A 23,658-nucleotide genomic window follows, 5' to 3' on the forward strand; every position below is an offset into this window, starting at 1 on the left:
TTCTAGAACCAGCTCCACAGTCAGCATGGACTCTGCAGCAGCTTTCATCATGCTGTCCAGTAGATTCACTGATGCCGTTAGCCATGATAACAATGCTGCTGTCATTTGTGATTGTAATTTGTTTGCAAAACAACCTCATAGAGGCAATACTTTTGCTTCTCAGTTAATCCTGATTGTGGGGTGTAGGCAGAGGTAACCATTATCATTACCTTATTTATAAGCAGTCTCAGCTTTGGCCCAGTGGCTAGGGTGTTGTACTCACGATTGTTGGATCCTGGTTTTGATTTCTAGACCAGCCAATGCATTGTGTTCTTGAGCAAAATATTTCATTTCAAATTGCTCCAGTCCACTCAGCTGTGAGTTCCAGCAATAGATAGGAAGTTGACCCTGTGACAGACCGGCATCCCATTCAGTGTGTGGGGAGTGTTGTAATCTCAGTGGCTTAAATGCCATGGAGACCAGGTTAAACTCTGGCCTTATGAGTCCTAGACTTATGAGTCTAAGCTTAATTATTCCCTCACTCTTGTTACTTTAATTACATTATCTACCCATTTTCAACCAGCAGAATGCCAACTCCACCTAAACCAGCATTGTTACCTATTCAGAAGAATTTGGACCTCTGTTCTTTGATTGTGAGGAGGTTAGCTGAGACTCTCCTCCATCTTACCTCTTGCACACAGCACACAACTACTTGCCTGTGCTGCAGCATCTCTGTAATCATTCCAGACCTATCTCTGATTGTATCAACATTAAGTGTGGCAGCCTTGGTTTATTTATTTTATTTTTGCCTGCGAGGATTGTAGTGGGAGAGTTAATGCTTGACATATCTTTCCTGTGCTTGAAAGGGAATGTGTGATCACTCAATGGTAGAGAGGAGGTCTCATATCCATCTAGCATTCAGTCGCGGGCTGGAGAGTCTTGTATTCGACCAGTTGTTACTTAAAGTGTGTGTGTGTGGGGTCTCATGCACTGGCAGTGCTCAGTTGTCACAAGCTCTTTAAAGAATTATATTTTTTTCTGCAATTAGTATTCGTTAATAATGGTTTAGTTTGTGTTTGTACAGACTTCTACTTCTCCGGAAACCAAAGCATCAGTGTTTGAAATAATTCCTCATCGCTTCAAATTATTGCCTGGTGAAAGTATGGGTGTATATTTGAAAGGTTTTGTAGAAAAGTAAGTTGGAACATTGAAATTTTCATTCTTCATTTATAATAACATGAAAGCTATTTGTTGTTTTGTTTGCAAAATTGCCATCCTTGCACACATATAAATTACCAAACTTTGAATAACCGTTTCCAATTTACAGCTGATTTATTATGATTTAGTTACGTGTCTTTAGAGTAAATAATAGAATAAATACTATTAAAACCACAGCTTGTTTCAAATTAGTGAATTTATAAGCCATAGCACTCTTTGATACCAAGATTATGGTTGCTTTGGAATTTATCCTGCATGAAGTGAATCTAATGGTTTTTGTGTGTTATTTTAAATGGCTTATAAACACCTTCCACGCTGCAATTGTTTTCGTTCCAGCACATGATCTCAGATCAGGTCACTTGCTATGCAAGTACATCTCCAGAAAATAAGTAATTAAAAATCTAAGAAAACCAATAGATTATAAAAGTTTTTTGAAAAAAATGAGTGTCATTTTATGCATATGAAACAGCAGAGATTAGAATAGCAATGTGTTAATCATTTATAACAGCTTCATGTGTTCATGAATGTGGAATGGTGCTCATTGTGAGATTTAGTTGAGAGAAATTTCCTACTGATTTATATTCGAAACATCAGCTTAATGACAAAGTCGTTTTAATAAATTCTTCATTTCAAAATTAATTGAAACAAAAACAGTGTATTTCAACAGAAATATGGCAACAGTAGTGTTAAGCTAATTGCATAAAGGTTAATTTTATAATGTTTTGTAGAATGAAAAATATATATTTGAGCTGATTTAAAGCTTCTCATCTAGAAGTAAGTATTCTTAAAACATTTTCTCATTTACTCATAGACCTGCTGATATCAATGAGATATTACATTGCTACTCAATTCTTGGCAAGCATGGCGGCAAGAAGTTGGTCATCAATGTCAACGTCAAAGCTCAGTTCATCGACCCGTTACTGGATTTCTCCAGAGAAAGCATCTTCTTCAGAACTGACAAGGTACTTGTGCAGCTACACATACGAGCACACACACACACACAAACAGATGTATATACATAAACAGATGTATACACACACACACACACGTATCGGCCTTTCCCTTGGATAACATCAGTGATGTGGAGAGAGGAGGCTGGTATGCATGGACAACTGCTGGTCTTCCACAAACAACCTCGCCCGGACTTGTGCCTCGGAGGGTAACTTTCTAGGTGCAATCCCATGGTCATTCATGACCAAAGGGGGGTCTCCTCCTGTACATACTTACATGTATATATACATTATCTGTCAGCACTCACACATAGCAGGCTTCTTTCATTTTCTATCAAATCTATTCCCAAGGCTTTAGTTAACCTGGGACCAAGCAGTAGAACTGAACCAGAAAATGCCTAAGTGGGGAGTGAACTTCTTAACCACACAGCCACATAAACAAAATCATATATATATATATATATATATATAAGGTTGAGGAGGGTATTGGATTTAACCAAACCCCAGAGGATACAGGTAATACCGAGTAAGTGCTGTATACCGATTAGTTTGCCCCAATCATTGTATGAACAGGATTGGGTATTATAAGTCGTGTATTAGCGTATGTTCCAACATAAATTTCCGGATTATTCACACAAGGATTACTTTGCACGAATTTCTACACGGATATTTACCACTGGAATGAAACTACACTTTAAGTACTGTTCTCTCTTTTTTCAGCACATCACACTCTTTACCGCTTCATACTAAAAATATCCGCCTATGGATATAATAATAGATTACTTTGTTTTTTCTGTCTCCGATGAAGGGAAGTACTGGATCTTCCCAGAAACAGCTGTAAGACTCTAGCCATAAAATTCTTCAACCTTACCTTTGCTCTCTTTATCTTTTTGTTTTTATATATTTACATATATATATATATATATATATATATATATATACATATATATATATATATATACATATATATATATATATATATATATATACATATATATATATATATATATATATACATATATATATATATATATATATATATACATATATATATATATATATATATATATACATATATATATATATATATATATATATATATATATATATATATATATATATATATATATATACATATATATATATATATATATATACATATATATATATATATATGGTGGGCTTCCACACAGTTTTCATCTATCAAATTCCCTTGCAAGGCATTGGTCGGCCTGGGCTTTAGTAGATGACACTTACCCAAGGTGTCATGCCATAGAACTGAACCTACGACCCCACTCTTTTGAAGCAAACTTCCCAAGCACACAGCTGTACCTGCCTTTGTAATTAAAAGTATTAAGGGATTATTTATAAACTAAATGTTGATTAAAATCTATTTCCAGACCCCAGATATGAAACTGGACCTTCTGTATCAAGACCTTCAATTGACCAACACAGCCATTCTGCCTCTCACAATCAACCTGCAGATTCCAGACCCTTTCAAGATTGTCTACAACGACGAGATTCTCTCCGAAGTCGTAAGTTGTCTTCTATCTTTTACTTGTTTCAGTCGTTAGATTGCGGCCAAGCTGGGGCACTGCCATGAATGGTTTTTGTCATACAGATCGCCCACCCCACCCCACCCCCGTACTTAGTTTGTCTTATTCTTTTGGATCTTTTTTTTGAAACCACTAAGTTATGGGAATGTAAACAAACCAACACAAGTTATCAAGTGATGAGAGGAGACACAGACACACACAGAGGGCTTCTGCACAGTTTCCATGTACCAAATCCACTCACAAGGTTTTAGTTGATCTGGGGCTATAGTAGAAGGCACTTGCCAAAGGTGCCTGTGTTTAATCCCCCCCGACCATCACTCCATTGTTGGTCATCCCCCTCCCCCATCGTCGGTCACCCCCACACCCCCAAAGTAGTCATCATTTACTGCATCCACCCTTCAACCTTACTCCATCTTTACATTGCTGCTTACCTCCACCTCCCTCACACATTCTCCACCTCTCACCTCCATACGCTCCTGCATCCTCCACTCACTCACACTTCTGCTCCCTCTGTCCCCTCCCACTCGTTTTTACCCACCTTGTACCCTTAATGAACCACCCAGACACCTCATCCTCACTATTTTCATCTCTTCCCATCTCCACCACAACCCCCTTCCCCCTGTTCACCTTCTCTCTCCTAAAATGTGAATAACCATGTAGCGCTTCTACAGCAAGAAACCACTTCTGCCGAAGTCGAATTTGCCTTTCATCCTTTCAGGGTTGATGAATTAAGTACCAGTTTCAGCTAGATGTAATCGACTAGTCCCCTTCCCCTAAATTTCAGGCCTTGTGCCTTTTGTTGTTGTTGTTGTTGCTGCTGCTGTTGTTGTTATTAAGGCTGTGACTCAGCAGAATTGTTCCCAGGCTGGACAAAATGCTTAATGGCATTTCTTCCAACCTTACATTCTTAGTTCAAATCCTGTTGGGGGACGATAAAAATAAGTACCAGTCGAGCACTGGAGTCAATGTAATTGACTTAGCCCCAACACCTGAAATTACCTAACCCTAACCCTAACCCCTTGCAGAGGTTGACTTTGCCCTTCATCCTTTTGGGGGTTGATAAAATAAGGAACCAGTTGAGTACTGGCTCAAATCGACTAGCTCTCACCCACCCTCCACCAAAATTTCAGGCCTTGTGCCTATAGCAGAAAGGTTTGTTGTTGCTGTTGTTGTTGTTATCCTGCAATCTACAGACACATCTGTCCAATCCCAGGCAAAATCAAAATCATCAATGTCCTCCTTCATAGCAAAATCCAAACCTGGACTCTAATCACATTCAAGCATCCATCGCAAATAGATGCAGCTTCTTTTGTTTTTAAGGTTGCTTTTCCTTTTTTCTTTTTTCCTTTTTTCTTTAATCCCATTCTTCAAACACTCAAATGTTGAAATTGACAAGAGCAACCTTCACCATCATCATCATCATCGTCGTCGTCGTTGTTGTTTCTGTTGTTTTATTAATCTTCCAATTATTTTGTTTTTCCAGAAAATGCAAATAGATGTTGGTGAGGTCTATTCCTTAAAGATCCAGTTCAATCCATGTTATAAAGAGGATTTATTCACCCGAGTTATTGAACAAAACCTCACCATCAGCTATGATGAACATCCTCACATTGTAAGCAATTTAGTATCAACCATTTTTAAGAAAATTAAATTACTATGAGAAAGTAAAACAACAATGAAGGTGCACAGGGCCGGATGAAGACCCATAGAGGCCCTAAGCAATTACAAGGTTTTGGTGCCCTCAACTATAGGCAAATGGGTCAAAATGTAAGCAAAAATAATTTAACATGTTAAACAATAACAAGAGCACTCGGAGAGTGCAAACCTCCACCGAGGAAGCACCAACATCCTCTCAACGATTAGCCAGAGATGATTTTTAGAATGAGAATATCTGAAATAAACTTGACTGCTGGTGATGCTGATGGTGGTAGTGGTAGTGATGGTGATGGTGGTAGTGGTGATGGTGGTGGTAGTGATGATGATTGTAGCCATGGTGGTGGCTGTGATGATGATGGTAACCATGGTGGTGGTGCTGATGGCGGTGGTAGTGATGATGGTGGTGGTAATAGTGGTGGTGGTGAGTGGTGATGATGATGATAGTAGTGGTGATGGTGATGATGGTGGTGATATGATAGTGGTGATGATGATGGTGGTGGTATTGGTGGTGATGGTGGTGTTGATGATGAGGATGTAAAACAGCAAGAATCGAAATGATGTATAATATTCATTCATAGCATGTTCAGCAGATTTGAATTGAAATATGCTAATTGCTGTTGTATTCCACCTTCGGTGACAGAATTTCTCCTTTCAGGTGATGTGTGTTGACAACACATTCAATTAAATGACATAAGGAGACACTGAGGCACCAGTGTTTCAACATCATTGTGTCTCTTCAGTCAAAATCGCCCTGACATAAAACCCAGATAATCAAAATGATATGCACATTCATTCTTGATGTGTTCTGCTAGATTTGTACATTAATACACTAATGGCTGTTGTATTTCATCTTCAGAGAATAATTTCTTCCTTCTGAGGATGTGTCACCACTGAATAATCTGTTGTTGACATTCATCATCTGAAAAGAGAATTTGTTCTTTGAAGATGAAATATGACAGGGATACTCGTGTTTGAATGGGGTGGAATGCGCTAAAAAGAATGAGTGTCTATGTGAAGGTATGGATGGGGATGGATGGGTTGATGGGGAGTATTGATAGGGGCAGTGATGGTCTGGGCATTATTGGGTGGCTATTGGTAGGAGTATTGATGAGAGAATTGACAGCGGGTATTTATTGTTATTCCAACAACTCCTTAAACCAGAAGTGTTTATTTGTTGATTAACCCTTTTGTTACCATATTTCTGTTGAGATGTTCTGTGTTTCTTTCAATTAATTTTAAATACAACAAAGAATTTAGTAAAATAACATAGTTATCATTAAGCTAGTGTTAGGAACATTGATTGTGACTAAGGTTTTGGTTAAAGATTTTAATTGAGATCTTTTGAAAACAAGACATTTGTACTACAGAACCAGAGGTGGTTTCAGCTGGGTTGGTATCAAAAGGGTTAAAGTACATTGATTTTCTATTGTGACAGAGTACAACGATTATCTCTATTAAAAGAGTACATAGTTTATTTTCTCTTCTGATTAATGGAATTGTATTTTTTTTTCTAGGATTATATCACTTTACATGGAGAAGTTTACTTTCCCAACCTCACTTTTGAACAAACAGAAGTCGACTTTGGCTGCATCATGAACAACAGCTCTGAAACAAAGATAATAAATATTATGAATAAAAGCCCATTGGTTGTGAGATACCAGTGGACAATGTTCACATTGGAGTTAACCAAGAAAGTGGTGAATCACGATATGATTAAGAATCCTGACTCCACAGCTTCAAATAATGGTACAGAGTCAAAGTCAAAAATGTCGACAGTTGCTATGGAAGACTTGGAAATTTACAAGGACTTTGACTCCGAATTGTTTACTAGTGTTGATATCAGCTCAACTATAGTATGTTATTCTTCCTCTGTTTACAATGTGTTGAATTTTGTTCCTTTCTCCTTTTGAAATATATAGATCAGTGGTTTTCAACCACTTTAATATCTGGGTTAGACTCAAAGCCTGGGTTGTTTTAGGGGTCTGCACCAAAAGATGTAAAACAGAAGTCAATTAAAGTAAAATTTATTAAATTTATAGAGGGAAGACTGTCGGGGGCCACTGGACGGATGCTTGAGGACTGCATGCGTCCCTGGGAGCTACGATTGAGAACTGCTGATATAGGCCCAGGCGTGGCTGTGCTGTAAAGGCACACGCACGGGTGTGCAATTGCTTCCCAACTATGTGACCTTGGGTTCAGTCCTACTGTGCGCTCCCTTTGGTGAGTGTCTTCTATGATAACCCATCAACTGACCAAAGCCTTGTGAGTGGATTTGGTAGATGGAAGCAAGAAAGAGGCTCATCATACACACTAATATCAAACAGTGAGAATGAGTGCTCAACACCACTTTGGTAGATTAATATTCTTTATTTGTGGAGTTACAAGGCTACCAATCGTTTCATGTAGAGAAATCTCTCAACAATTATCAAGTCTGCCACATGGGAACGTTGATACTTGCATCCATTTTTGGCTGATATAGAGGCATCAAGCTGTTAGATCAGGTTATGAAAGTTACAGAGAGGGTCATAGCCCAACTAATTAGGGAGCGAATCAATTTAGATGAGATGCAGTTTGGGTTCGTGCCAGGTAAAAGCACTACTGATGACTTATTTCTAGTAAGACAGCTGCAGGAGAAATACCTAGCTAAGGATAAACCTCTGTACCTGGCTTTCGTTGACATGGAGAAAGCCTTTGACAAGGTCCCCCGATCCCTTATCTGGTGGTCAATGAGGAAACTTGGGATAGAAGAATGGTTAGTGAGAGCTGTGCGAGCCATGTACAGAGATGCTGCCAGTAAGGTGAGGGTTGGAAATGAGTACAGCAATGAATTCCGGGTAGAGGTAGGGGTCCACCAAAGTTCCGTCCTCAGCCCCCTCTTATTTATCATAGTCCTCCAGGCAATCACAGAGGAGTTCAAGACAGGTTGCCCCTGGGAGCTCCTCTATGCTGATGACCTTGCCCTAATTGCGGAGTCACTATCAGAACTAGAGGAGAAGTTTCAGGTGTGGAAGCAAGGTCTAGAATTGAAGGGCCTTAGAGTTAACCTAGCTAAAACCAAAATCCTAATAAGTAGGAAGGTAGATAAAACACAAACCCCTTCAGGTAGATGGCCCTGCTCAGTATGTAGAAAAGGAGTAGGTAGTAACTCTATAAGATGTACCCGGTGCAAGCTATGGACACATAAGAGATGCAGCAATATCAAAGGCAGGTTAACTAGGAAGTTAGTTTTTGTTTGTGGCAGATGTTCAGGTGCAATAAAGACTGTAAACAAACAGGAAACAACTTCTATCTCATTCCAGGGTGAAAAACTAGAGGTAGTCGATAGCTTCCGCTATCTGGGCAATCAAGTTAGTTGTGGGGGTGGGTGCGCTGAAAGTGTAGCTGCTAGAATAAGAATAGCCTGGGCAAAGTTTAGAGAGCTCTTACCCCTGCTGGCGACAAAGGGACTCTCACTCAGAGTAAAAGGCAGACTGTATGACGCATGTGTACGAACAGCCATGCTACATGACAGTGAAACATGGGCTGTAACTGCTGAGGACATACGTAAGCTCACAAGGAATGAAGCCAGTATTCTCCGTTGGATGTGTAATGTAAATGTAAATACCCATCAGAGTGTAAGTATCTTGAGAGAAAAGCTGAACATTAGAAGCATCAGTTGTGGTGTGCAAGAGAGACGATTGCGCTGGTATGGACATGTGGTGAGAATGGATGAGGATAGCTGCGTGAAAAAGTGCCACACCCTAACAGTTGAGGGAACCCGTGGAAGAGGTAGGCCCAGGAAGACCTGGGCTGAGGTGGTGAGGCAAGACCTTCGTACATTGGGCCTCACCGAGGCGATGACTACTGACCGAGACCTTTGGAAATGTGCTGTGCGTGAGAAGACCCGGCAAGCCAAGTAAGATCGTTGCCAGTGCCCCTGGACTGGCTTTTATGCGGGTGGCACATAAAATGCACCATTTTGAGTGTGGCCGTTGCCAGTACCACCTGACTGGCCTCCGTAGGATTTTTGAGCGAGATCATTGCCAGTGCCCCTGGACTGGCTTGTGCGGGTGGCACATAAAAGACACCATTTCGAGCGTGGCCGTTGCCAGTATCGCCTGACTGGCCTTCGTGCAGGTGACACGTAAAAGCACCTACTACACTCTCTGAGTGGTTGGCGTTAGGAAGGGCATCCAGCTATAGAAACTCTGCCAAATTTAGATTGGAGCCTGGTGTTGCCATCCGGTTTCACCAGTCCTCAGTCAAGTCGTCCAACCCATGCTAGCATGGAAAGCAGACGTTAAACGATGATGATGATGATGATATATATATATATCTTTGTGTTTGTGTGTGTGTGTGTGTGCATGTATATCTATGTGTGTGTGTCTTTGTATTTGTACCCCACTACCACTTCACAACCAGTGTTGGTTTGTTTACATCACTGTAACTTAGCAGTTTAGCAAAAGGGACCGACAGAATAAGTACTTGGTTTGAAAAGAAAAACAGTTCTGGTGTCAATTTGCTAAAACTTTCAATGTGGCCCCCTGGCATGGCTTGCACTCCAATGCCTGAAATAAGTATGAGATAACCAACACATACATGCTTTTCTTATACTGTTGCTCTCTACCTCCCCCACCTCACCTCTCTCCTCCCTGACCTATTCCTCTTTGCCTTTAACCTCCCCCCCGCCACAAACGGAGACCCACCATTGTCCACACTTCTGTCCATATTCATTATTCACTTCTTTTGCTTCTGTCCTTATTTCGAACCATTTGTCTCTCTCCTTTTCACACACTTGCAGCCCCACCCACCCATCCATCCTTGATTTCCTGACCTTACTCTATTTCTCTTCCCCTCCTTGTACCTTTAGGTTATATCCTCACACCTCACCACCGCCACCACAATCCTTTCCACCTTTCCTTCTCAAGTGGCAATGTATTCCCTCTACTGCAAGACTCTTGTTCTCTCCCTCTTTCATCCCCTTTCAGTATTATTGTTGCTCTACTTTGCAAAGAAGCTCAATACAGGCACATCAAGAGCCATTCAACCTTCTTACCAAATGGCAGTTAGGACCGGCTCCATAGGAGAAGGGGAAATAATCTCAAACATGAAGAATTTCTCCAAAACTGACTTGTCATTCAGGAAAAGAACAGGCTTATTGTCTAGAGATAAGAGGACAGTCATGGACATGTGTTTCTGCCTCAATAGCCATCATCAACACATTCCCATCTTCAGTTGTCAAGGGACTTAAACATGTACAAAAAGAGTAGAACTTACGTGGCTTAAATGATTTGCTTAATTTCAACATAATTCGGCTAAGAGAACAACATAGACAAAATACAGGCTGTGTGTTCAGAGAGAGAGGAATATATATGTTAATGATTAAATAGTTTAAGACATTACCATTAATTCTACTGTTCTTGTTCTGTTTATTTTGAATAGATGAATGTAGGAATTCCAGATTTGTATGGCGGTGCTGCTTGTACAATTTTGAATGAACTTGATGAAGAGAATTCTGGCAAAGATAATTGTCAGGTTTGTTTAATTTGTAGTTTTGTTGATTATCGTTATTAAAGTGAAAAATTGTTATACTGTAATGTCAGTGATTATTTTTTTTTCATCATCACCATCATCATCATCGTCGTTTAACGTCTGCTTTCCATGCTGGCATGGGTTGGACGGTTTGACTGGGGTCTGGTAAGCCAGAAGGCTGCACCAGGCTCCAGTCTGATCTGGCAGTGTTTCTACAGCTGGATGCCCCTCCTAACGCCAACCACTCCGGGAGTACAGTGGGTGCTTTTTACGTGCCACTGGCACAGGAGCTAGTCAAGCGGGCCTGGCATCGATCACGTTTGGATAGTGCTTTTTATGTGCCACCAGCATGGGAGCCAGTCAGGCGAACCTGGCAGGGCCCAAGATTGCATTGCTCGCCATTGTTGGCTTTGGTGTGGTTTCTACAACTGGATGCCCTTTCTAATGCCAACCACTTTACATGGTGTATTGGGTGCTTTTTATGTAGCACCAGCACCAGTGGAGTCACAGTACATCTTGTACCCTGAGAGCGGCAGATTTATGCTTGGATCTGAGGGCTTAAATTATGAGTGAAGGAGCCAGAACAAAGTAGGTTTCTTACTATAAAGGGGCCAGTTGTCTACTTGACATTTTAGAAGAGAAAGCAGTGAGGTGATCAGTGGAGAGCTTAGAAGAGATAAAAATAGCAGTGATGAGGTGTCTTGAGGTATGAAGTAAGTAGAAGTGAATGGGGGAAAGAGTGTGGATGGATGGAGGCTGCAAGAGTACATGGGGGAGTGAGAGGTGTGGAATGGATGAGAGAGTGAGTATAACGAAAAACAAGTGTTGAGTGCATGCTAAGCAAGGAAAAGAAGAATAGGTAACAAGTGTGTGAAAACATCTGTGCTAGCACCATGTAAAAACCACCCATGGCCATTTCGCATACCCAGTACACTCTGAAAAGTGGATGGCATTAGGAAGGGCATCTGGCCATAGAAACCATACCAGAACAGACAACTAGAGCCTAGTGCAGCTCTCCAGCTTGCTAGCTCCTGTCAAACCATCTAACCCATACCAGCATGGAAAACAGGCATTAAACGATAATGATGATGATGATGATTATACTCCTGCCTGTGTCACATTTAAATCCAGGCTTCTTATTTGCTTGCCATTTTCTATAATTTTGTATTGATATTAAATGTTCTAATTGCAGGCCTTTAATTTACTTCCCATGAATGGTGTATTACATCCAGGACAAGCAGAACTTGTCAAAGTGACATTCTTTGGACATGCTAACACAGCAGCCCGCGTGACAGCCATGTGTACTGTTGAAGGGGGTCCGACGTATTGCATCCAGTTGTCTGGAGAAGCTTCGTACCTAAGTTACAAATTTGATGTTTTGTCAATTGATTATGGAGAACAGGTAAGAACGGAACATTAAAACCATATAATAATAATATAACAACGATATAACAATGTTTTAATAATGATTTTAAGGTTGTGAACATGCTGAGCAAAATGCTTTGTGGCATTTTGTCTGTCTTTATATTCTGAGTTCAAATTCTGCTGAGGTCGACTTTGCCTTTCCTCCTTTTGGGGTCGATAAATTAAGTACCAGTTGCATACTGGGGTTGATCTAATTGACTTGTCCCTTCCACCAAAATTTCGGTCCTTGTGCCTAGAATAGAAAGGACTATTTATATTCTATTAAGGCAGTGAGCTGGCAGAATTATTAGCACATTCGCTATGTTCTGAGTTCAAATTCCGCCAAGGTTGACTTTACCTCCTTTCGGGGTTGATAAAATAAGCGCCAGTACTAGTGTTGATTTAATCAACTTATCCACTGCTCCAAAATTGCCAGCCTTGTGCCACAATTCGAGACCAATGTAATAATAAATGGTTTTTCTTAAATGTTCTGTTTAATTCATTGATTCATCAGATTGAGCTACAAAAGAAAAAAAAAACCCAGAATTCTGCTGTTCTGAAAGTTTGGTCTCTTCATGGATGTGTCTGGGATGTTGATTCCAAAACCATTGGTTTTGATTCTATCAGCTTGATCTTTTATTTTTTCTTTCATCTTTTACTTGTTTTAGTCATTAGATTGCAGGCCATGCTGGGGCACTACCTTGAAGAATTTTTAGTCGAATGAATTGACCCCAACTCATTTTATTTTGCTAAGTCTGGTACTTATTCTCTCAGTCTCTTTTGCTGACCTGCTAAGTCACATGGATGTCAACCCACCAAAACTTGTTGTCAAGTGGTGGTTGGCAGGGAGGACAAAGACAGACACACACACACACACACACACACACACACACACACACACACACACACACACACACACACACACACACAAATTTAACCTGCAAATGGCCGAGCTCTCCACAGACCATGTGCCCTTAATATTGTTCTCAGGGAGATTCAGTATGACACAGAATGTGACGAAACTGGTCCCTTTGAATGACAGTTACAACTCATTATTGCCAGCAGGGCAGACTGGAGCAACATGAAATAAAGTGTCTTGCTCAAGGACACAACATGATCCCTAGGAATCAAACTCATGATGCTAAGATCGTGGACTGAATGTTCTAACCACAAAGCCATCTGTTTTCACACAACCTTACTTTTACCATATCAGATGCACCCCAATTTCAGTAGTGGATATCCAGGGACATAAGTTTAAAAAAAATTTTTTTTATGAGTAACATAGGTCTAACCTCACAAATAGGACCCAGGGTGAATTTTTTTAGTCATTTTTTAGTGGGGGAAAAAGTGCATCTTATAAGCTATCAAATATGATATTTAATATGAAAAGAGAGTGAAGTTTATGTTTCTATCAATCTATATCAATTTATATCAGAAATATGACCAAGTGGCTGAAGCTACCATTACACTGACCAACACTGGACTTGTTGGTTGTGATTTCTCCGCCATAAATATATTAAAAATGGAAGATGAAATTCCTCCACAGACTCCCATTGTAGTTCCAGGATCAGTAAGTTTTTCTTTATTTGTTTCTGTTTGTTTTTTAATAACTTAATTTCATTTCAATTATATACGTATCCTTTCTCTCTCTCTCTCTTTCACTCACACAAACACACGCACGCACACGCGCGTGCACACACACACACACTGTCATCATTTTAACGTCCACTTTCCCTTGCTTGCACAGGTTAGAAGGAATTCACTAAGGAAGATTTTCTACATGCGAGTGCTCTTCCTGTCACTAACCCTCACCTTTTTCTAAGAAAGGTAATATTTCCTCATGGCCAGACATGCTTTCATGGAAGTTCGGAAATGAAGGACACTGCCTGTATGGTGGTGATACTCACAAATGTCATGTGATATCAAGACAAGGAGGCACATACATATACACATACTCACACACAATATATATATATATATGTCTTTTACATTGTTTAGGGTAACGTTAGGGGTATTCAAATAAAGCTCCCATTTCATTATGCTGGCTACTGTCTAATAATACTGAGTAGTGAGTCAGACACCATGAAAGATTGTCTGAGAAACCATCTCTCATCGTTTTACAATATAAATAAAAGACACTCTACATCTCTGTTGAATCTTGTCTGGAGGCTAAAACAGAATGGAGTAGAATACACAAGCCACTGGTCAATTATCAAAAGAACGCTGTGCCACATAATGGAACTTCATGGGTGTGCAACATATGCCTTGAAGAAACCCAGGAAATAATGACACCCAGGGAAAAACGTGATGAATAGACTCTCTGAGATGGTCACATTGTGTAGGCATAGGAACAAAGTATCATTCATGGAACTTGAAAAAAATATTTTGTAAACAAGTAACAAATTATAGAATAGTGAAGGAACACAAATAAAGCGAAAATACCAATATTTAAGATGATAACACTATAATAAGAGAAACAGTGAAAAGGTCACCATAAGAGGGGTGGTATTAATCAATTTGGTCAACAAACACCACTGTATAGCAGCTGACCGCATGTTGGATTCAGAATTTATTGAGTAGAGTCACGCTTTAAATGAAATAGGACAAAGAAATGTACTACTAACCTTAAATCTGCTGCATGAATAGCAAACAAATGCAACACCACCACCACACACACCTCCATCCCTGTATTTCTACCATTCCTTCCTTTACTCTCATCACCTACCTCCCACTACCAAGTCCATATAGAAATACTCACATAGCTAGATTGGCCTTCATACTGGCAGGAAGTGATAAACATCTCTGTGCAATTCATCCACTCATGCAGTATCGCCTGATGAAATGAATCAATGATGATGATCAACCAGATGCCCACAGATAATACGGACTATACTGTAGGAATCCCAAGGATACTGACTCTGATGTTAAAATCAGGTGATTTGTGGAAACGTGTGTAGCAATGATTTAAATATTCATAAATTCCATAATAGAATTAATTTTATTATTTTATGTGTGTGTGTGTATATGTATATGAAAGATTTGTTGTGGCCGATGCCAGTGCAACCTGACTGGCTCCCTGTGCCGGTGGTATGTAAAATATACCATCTGAACATGGTCGATGCCACCCCCACCTCCCCAACTGGCTTCTGTACCAGTAGCATGTAAAAAGCACCATCCAAACGTGGCTGATGCCAATGCCGCCTGACTGGCTCCAGTGCTGGTGGCACATAAAAAGCACCCACTACACTCTTGGAGTGGTTGGCGTTAGGAAGGGCATGCAGCTGTAGAAACATTGCCAGGTCAGATTGGAGCCTGGTGCAACCTCCTGGCTTGGCAGTCTCCAGTCAAACTGTCCAACCCATGCCAACATGGAAAACAGACTTTAAACAATGATGACGATGATGATGATATATATATATCTCCCTCTCTCTCTCTCTCTCTCTCGGAGAGGCACAAGCACATACACAGATATATGTATAATTTTCACTTTACCATTTTACTGAATCAACCACCGATTCCTATGGTATTTTCTATAAATGGACAGGTGAGTTCAGCTTAACCCTAGACAACAGAGTAAGTGTCACTGATGAGGATTAACTCAACCCAAAATCATCGGTGATCTGAAACTTTCACTTATTGTAGGGAAATTGTCTCCCATGTCAGTCAATTGATAAGTTCTTTGTTTCTGACTAAGAGTTGTTGTTTGATTCTTGTTTCTAGCAACACGAGTACTGATTTGCAGCATCTGTAGCCTCTTTAGTGAGGATTGTACTTGTGCCTTTAGGTTTTTATATTGTGACTAGCCACCTTCATGTCTATAATATATTAAAAGTGAGCTTGAATCTTGCTTGCTTGCAATGTTACCCAGCCAAACTGACACATAATGGGAAAATATTGTGAATGAAGTTTTCCCTGAAATGTGAATATGAACAGAATAGAATAAAACAAGTTTTGCGTAAATTCGACAACTGGTGTATAATGGGAAAATTCTCTGAAAATAACTTAATCCTGAAAGGGGAGAAACACTTTCCTTTTGATTAGACACAGTGACTTGACAACGAAAAAATATTTGTTTTTTACAGTAAATGTTTATTTTCACCTTTGTTAAACACAATATTTTAATCATTTAGAAACATTTTTAAGTGAATGTGATTTCAAAAATGTAAGTTATTTGTACAGTAAGTATTTATTTATATTTTAGCTTTCTTTAAACAGACAATATTTTAATTGTTTTTTAAAGTTATTTTCAACTAAATACCTTTACAAAAATTTTTATTGGCATATTTAAAAAATATTTGAAAGTGAAAATAACTTTAAAAATACAGTAAATATTTTGTAACCTCAGTGTGAAATAATTTTTTCCATAAGTTTTTTCGAGTGCATTCAACATATCTCACCCCCAAAGATTTGGCTGCTATTTCTAGCCTGCCCTGCTACATACAATATGTATTTGTGTATCTGTGTTTGTTACCCCCACCATTGCTTGACAACCAATATTGGTGTGTTGATATCCTCATAACTTTGCAGTTCAGCTAAAATAGACCAATAGAATAAGTACTAAGCTTCGAAAGAATAAGTCCCAGGGTCGATTTGTTCAACTAAAGGCGGTGCTCCAGCATGGCCACAGTCAAATGACTGAAACAAGTAAAAGAATAAAAGAATGTATATAATAGTCAGGAGAATGGAGATTTTCCACATCAATGATTTTATTAAACAGTTATTTACAGCATTCCTTCATGGACCTATGCACGTTTCAACTGCATCGACTGCTGCACACCGTTAGATGGACATTCTGGTATCAATGTCGGTGCAGTATTATCAGGGTCATTTCTTACTACCATTCGAAGTTAAGCTGAAGAAATCCGGAACTTCGAATATATATTTATATTTTTAGTCGAATGAATCAACCCCAGTACTTATTTTATTTTTATTAAGCCACATACTTATTCTATCAGTTACAGGGACGTAAACACACCAACACTGGTTGTCAAGCAGTGGTGGAGGACAAACACTGGCACAAAGACACACACACACACACACACACACACACACACACACACACACACATGACAAGCGTTTTTCTGTCTACCAATTTCACTCACTAGGCTTTGGTTAGCCTAAGGCAATAGTAAAAGGTGCTTGCCCAAGCAACCATGCTGTAGGACTGAACCTGGAATCATGTGGTTGGGAAGCAAGCTTCTTATCACACAGCCACATCTGTACCTATATACTTTATTTTACTTGTGGGTTAACAAGGCAGCCAATGGTTTCATGTGAAGAGATCTTCACAATTGTTCAAGCATGTCACATGGAAATGTTGGCACTTATCTCCATTTGGGATGAGAATCCCATGTGTGTGTGTGTGTGTCTAAGAGTATATGAAATGAAAGAGAACAGTATGCAAACCTTATCATATTCGATTCTGTCATTTTGATTTGTTCTTTCTTTCCTTTTAATTTCACTTTGAATTCTAAGCAACCTTCATTTTATTTTATGTTTGCAATTGATGATCCTGTTTTTTTTCCCCCTTCTCTTAGGGTCATATAAAATCTGGTGACAGTCAGGTTCTCACGGTCAAATATCTTCCTGGTTTTCCTGTCAAGTTCAATTCCAGTTTCAGCATTCAAGTCAACCATTTCAAACCAGAGACAATAACACTCGTTGGCAATGGCATTTTCCCTCATTTGCTTCTCAACTTACCCAGACGCAAAGGCGATTCACTTTATAAAAGATCGTTGAAGGCTGCAAAAGCCCATCTCAGTAAAGAGGCTGCTTCTGGCAATGCTCCGATGGAATCAAAGACAGAGAAAGAAAATGATGAAGTTGACAATGTAGAGGTAGTTGTGTTGCCCTTTTTTTTTATAGTTCTTTTTGTCATTTTAAAAATATTATTGTTTAAGAATTATGTTTAACTGGCATCCATGCTGTGGCATGTAAAAAGCACCTTTCGAACGTTGGGCCTCACAGAGGCAAAGTAGTTGAGCTCCCTTCAAGTGTTGGACCTTACAAAGGCAATGGCCAAGACCTTTAGCATTATGTTGTGCTTGAAAGGCGGTGAGCTGGCACAATTGTTAGCACGCCGGACAAAATGCTTAGCGGTATTTCGTTTGTTGCTATATTCTGAGTTCAAATTGCGCCAAGGTCGACTTTACCTTTCATTTTTTTGGGGGGGTCGATAAATTAAGTACCAGTTAAGTATTGGGGTCGATGTAATTGATTATCCCCCTCCCCCAAATTTCAGGCCTTGTGCCTATTATAGAAAGGATTATGTGGTGCTTGAGAAGAAGACCCATCAAGCTGAGCAAAATCGCAGTCGTAGCAGAGACCGGTGTCACACAAATGGCACCCATGCTGGTGGCACGTAAAAGCACTCATTATATTCTCAGAGTGGTTGGCATTAGGAAGGGCACCCAGCCATAGAAAACCATACCAAATCAGACTGGAGTCTGGTGCAGCCTTCCGGCTTGCCAGCCCTGGTCAAACCATCCAACCCATACCAGCATGGACAATGGACATTAAATGATGATGATGATATCACCTGTACTGGTGCCACATAAAAAAGCACCTGTGCTGGTGCCATGTAAAATTCACTCAGTACACTCTGTCAAGTGGTTGGCATATTAGGAAGGGCACCCAGCCGTAGTAACCTTGCCAAAATAGACAATTGGAGTTTGGTGCAGCTTTCTGCCTAGCCATCCCCTGTCAAACCGTCCAACCCATGCCAGCATGGAAAATGGACGTCATCTGTTTGTGTCTCTCTGCCTCTCTCAGTTTGATCATTTCTTTTGCTTTTGTTTCATTGTTTAAATTCAGGAAAAAGAAGAAGAAACTTTTAAAGAGACAGAATTACAAAAGGAAGTCGACCGAGTGGCTGTGACGTTCTGTATTAATGGGCTGGAAAGTGAGAGTATTTGCAGGTCAGATTTAGAACTTCCCTCCTTTGTGTTGGATCAGAAGGGATCGTCTTCGATTATATATAGTAACACCAGAATTCTTCGAAAGGATTCTTCCAAAATATGGAAACAAAGGTATGCAACATTTCTTCCCAAGAATTTATATTGAAAGAAACTCAACTGGCGCTCCGTCGGATATGATGACGAAGGTCCCAGTTGATCCGATCAATGGAACAGCCAGCTCGTGAAGTTAACATACAAGTGGCTGAGCACTCTACAGACATGCATACCCTTAATGTAGTTCTCAGGGAGATTCAGCGTGACAAGGCTGGCCCTTTGAATTACAGGCACAGCTCATTTTTGCCAGCAGAGTTGACTAGAGTGATGTGAAATAAAGTATCTTGCTCAAGGATACATCATACCACCTGCTATCAAACTGTTGTCCTTACAATCATGAGCCAAATACCCTAACCATTAAGCCATGTGCCTTCACGATTGAGAGAGATAGCCATTTCTGTATCATACTTAATGCATATACACCATTCACAGGCAAGATGCTACAGTTTTTGTCTGAGATAAAATCTCTTATAGACATGATGTGTCAAAAGCAGAATATATCAGAGGGAGATGGAAAATCATCCTGGTAGTGACCTTGTGCCAAAATTTGAAACAAAGCAAAAAATATTTCAAGTGTTGACATATTTTATTAAATCAATGATGCTAACAAAAGTGCTCAGTACATGTTATGGTGTATGAATTTATTTGGCTGATAACATCTTTGGAAAATTCAGGGGTTTTTGTCAATTAAAATTTTCTTTGGGTTTGTCAGTAATGCAAAAATGGAACTTTCTTTGAATGTTTCCATTATTGTCACAGTCATTGCCTGAAGGAAACCCAGATTCTTGGGAATTCAGCAAGAATGAAATCTTATTTAATAAGTATAGGTGTTACATGGGAACTACTTCAAGTTTTATGCTTGAAAAGTGTGGTGTTCGACATGAGCCTGAAGGATTACTGGATCAAACATGATACATTGTACAAGCTCTTCTGAATGCTATATGTTTTGAGCATGGAAGCTGAAATAGCTCATGTATAATTTTTGTATTTATTAAATAGGTGTAGGTGTGGCTGTGTGGTAAAAAGCTTGCTTCCAAATCACATGGTTTTGGGTTCAGTCCCATTGTATGGCACCTTGGGCAAGTGTCTTCTACTGTAGCCTCAGGCTGACCAAAGCCTCGTGAGTGGATTTGGTAGATGGAAACTGAAAGAAACCCATCATGTATATATATATATATATATATATATATATATATATATATATGTATATATATGTGTGTGTGTGTCTTTGTGTCTGTGTTTGTTCCCCGCCACTATGGCTTGACAGCTGATATGGATGTGTGTATGTCCCCGTAGCTTAGCGGTTCAGCAAAAGACACCAGTGGAATAAAAACCAAGCTTACAAAGTATAAGTCCTGGGGGTCGATTTGTTTGACTAAAAGGCAGTGCTCCAGCATGGCTGCAGTCAAATAACTGAAATAAGTGATATAAAAAATAAGAAAATAATAATAATAATAATTATATATATATATATAAATATATATATATATATATATATGTAAAATATATAGTTTTAGGGAAAATAACCAATTTTCAAGAACTCATCGATGAAAATTCTATCTGAAAATTGGTTATGAAACACGTGTAATCTTTTTATTATATTTATCTTATGATATTTACTTTACTTTATATTATACTCATTTATTGTGCTTTTAATTATGAATTTTTCTATATGTGATAGTGGATTTTCATCGATGAGTTCTTGAAAATTGGTTATTTTCCCTAAAACTATATATTTTATATATACTTTATCTATAAGGCTCAATTTAATTTTAATTTTTTATAAATTGATTTTAATAGAGTTTTTTACCTGTAATTTTGGATTTTGTCCCTAATATTATAATATATATATATATATATATATATATATATATATATATATATATATATATATATATATATATACATATATATATATATATATATATATATATATATATATAGGCACAGGTGTGGCTGTGTGGTAAGAAGCTTGCTTGCCAACCACATGGTTGCAGGTTCAGTATATATATATATATATATATATATATATATATATATATATATATATCTACAATGGGCTTCTTTCAGTTTCCATCTACCAAATCCACTCACAAGGCTTTGGTTGACACGAGGCTACATCAGAATGCACTTGCCCAAGGTGTTACGCAGTGGAATTGAACCCGGAACCATGTGGCTGGGAAGCAAGCTTCTTACCAGACAGCCACTCATGCGCCTATTTATATATATATATTTTTATTCTCTTACTTGTTTCAGTCATTTGACTGTGGCCATGCTGGAGCACTGCCTTGAAAAGTTTTAGTTGAACAAATCAACCACAGAGTTTATTTTTTTTTTAAGCCTAGTTCTCATTCTATTAGTCTCTTTTACTGAACCACTAAATTACTGGGTTGTAAACACACCAACACTGGTTGTCAAGTGGTGATGGGGTAAGACAGACAAACATAGACACAAAGACACACATTGACATATATATATATATATATATATATATATATATATATATATATATATATATATATATGGCAAGAAGAAAATGGAGGGAATCCAGAGGTATTATTCATCAGTTGTTAGACATTATATTATTTCCATTTATTTATTTTAAACAATTCAGATAATATATAAATACGTGTGTAAAGTATTAATAATTTCTAGAAGAGAGAAAAGAGAAAGAAGAGCAATTTCATGGAGGGTCCCATGTTAACTCACCGGAGATTTGATTGATCAAGTCTCTGACGAGTTAACATGGGACCCCTTGATGGCAATGTAACTTTCATTTGAACAAGGTATCTTTGGCCTGATGAATAGCTAGCAGAGTACCCCTCATTGCTAGCCATGAAACCTGTGTAGCCTGGATTTTTCCTACTCCATTCTCTAAATTTCAATATATATATATATATAAAGAGAGAGAGAGGAAGAGAGTTACAGATGAGCTGGAGAGAATTACAATATAGAAAACACTTTGTAGCACTCGAAAGATTTGAACTTACACTCTGATGATATGTTCACCAAGGACCAAATCAGCAGAGTAAAGAGAGTCTATAAGAGGAATCCAAGTGAGCAGATGTGGAGACAGTGACTCAAATAAACCTAAGGTTTTAGCTGTTCATTTGAATCATTGTCTCTCTCTCCCCCTCTCCCCCCTCTCTCTCTCTCTCTCTCTCTCTCTCTCTGTATATATATATATATATATATATATATATATATATATATATATATATATATTTATGTATATGATGATGGTGATGATATACTTCAATAATAAAGCATATTGCTCTACCTCCAGTATTTGAGTACTATTTTTTCCATCTTGTTTCACATTTATGTGCTCACTCTGCTATATATATATATATATATATATATATATATATATATATATATATATATATATATATATGTATGTATATACATGTATACGAGTGGTTAACCAAAAGAAACTGGAATTGTGCAATATTATTTTATTCATTTAGTTTTACATGTTTACACTTCTATCGCCTTCAAAGTATTCCCCATTTGAAGCAATGAATCGGTCTAGACGCGCTTTCCCCTGTTCGAAGCAGAGCTGGAAACTCTTGTGGAGTGATGCCTTTTAACGCCTTCGTCGTTTTTTTTCTTCATCTCTTCCACGTCTGCAAAACGTTTTACTTTAAGGACTCTTTTCATTTGAGGAACAAAAAAAAAGTTGCAGGGAGCAAGATCTGGTGAATAGGCAGGGTGGGTAAATGGGTGGGGGGTGGGAGTCATGCCATTTTTGGTCAAAAACTGTCTCACACTCAAGGTGGGGTGCGAAGGTGCATTGCCATTATGAAACCACCACTCTCCATTTTGCTACTGGTCAGGGCATTTTCATCTCACCGCGTCTCGCAAATGCTTCAGAAGTGCCAAATAAAATGTCTGGTTAACAGTTTGACCAGGAGGAAAAAATTCTGAGTGGACAATTCCTTTCACATCAATGAAACAAATTATCATCATCTTGATATTGGACTTCACTTGACATGCTTTTTTGGGGGGATGTGGTGACATTCAATTCTTCCATTCACTTGATTGCTGCTTCGTTTCTGGGTTCTAGCTGTAACACCAGCTTTTGTCATCAGTGATGGCCTTTGAAAAATGGTCTGGATCAACTTTCAGCTGTTCACAGCATGCATTCAGTTATGGCTGCTTTTGATCTTCTGTGAGCTGTAACTCTTTTCATTCGCAGTTCCTCAGTCAAAATTCGTTGGCAGGAGCTCCTGTACACATCACTCTTATCAACAAGTTCATCAATTGTTCAGCGACAGTCCTCCAAGATCAGTTAATGAATTTTGAATTTTCGTGTTGTTTTCATTCGTTTGGGAGGTCGCCAGTCGCCCTGAACAAGGTTGGTCTTCAAGT

General features: G+C 38.8%; 1 protein-coding gene across 3 annotated transcripts in view; it reads left to right on the forward strand.

The window, feature by feature from the left end:
* Window positions 1–23,658, forward strand: part of LOC106880950 (axonemal central pair apparatus protein HYDIN) — a 193,311-nt gene that overhangs the window by 36,545 nt on the left and 133,108 nt on the right. For 2 of the 3 annotated variants that reach the window (XM_089348067.1, XM_089348084.1), the window contains 10 exons: window positions 1,064–1,173; window positions 2,009–2,159; window positions 3,548–3,682; window positions 5,187–5,315; window positions 6,874–7,212; window positions 10,781–10,873; window positions 12,063–12,272; window positions 13,710–13,844; window positions 17,812–18,111; window positions 19,088–19,302. In XM_089348067.1, coding sequence (XP_089204193.1) covers window positions 1,064–1,173; window positions 2,009–2,159; window positions 3,548–3,682; window positions 5,187–5,315; window positions 6,874–7,212; window positions 10,781–10,873; window positions 12,063–12,272; window positions 13,710–13,844; window positions 17,812–18,111; window positions 19,088–19,302 — 1,817 coding nt within the window. The remainder of the gene's footprint in view (window positions 1–1,063; window positions 1,174–2,008; window positions 2,160–3,547; window positions 3,683–5,186; window positions 5,316–6,873; window positions 7,213–10,780; window positions 10,874–12,062; window positions 12,273–13,709; window positions 13,845–17,811; window positions 18,112–19,087; window positions 19,303–23,658) is intronic. The other variant, XM_089348075.1, reaches the window with a different exon arrangement.

Source organism: Octopus bimaculoides, chromosome 1 (genome assembly GCF_046866305.1).
Source record: "Octopus bimaculoides isolate indiv1 chromosome 1, ASM4686630v1, whole genome shotgun sequence".
NCBI classification, from domain to species: Eukaryota; Metazoa; Mollusca; class Cephalopoda; order Octopoda; family Octopodidae; genus Octopus; species Octopus bimaculoides.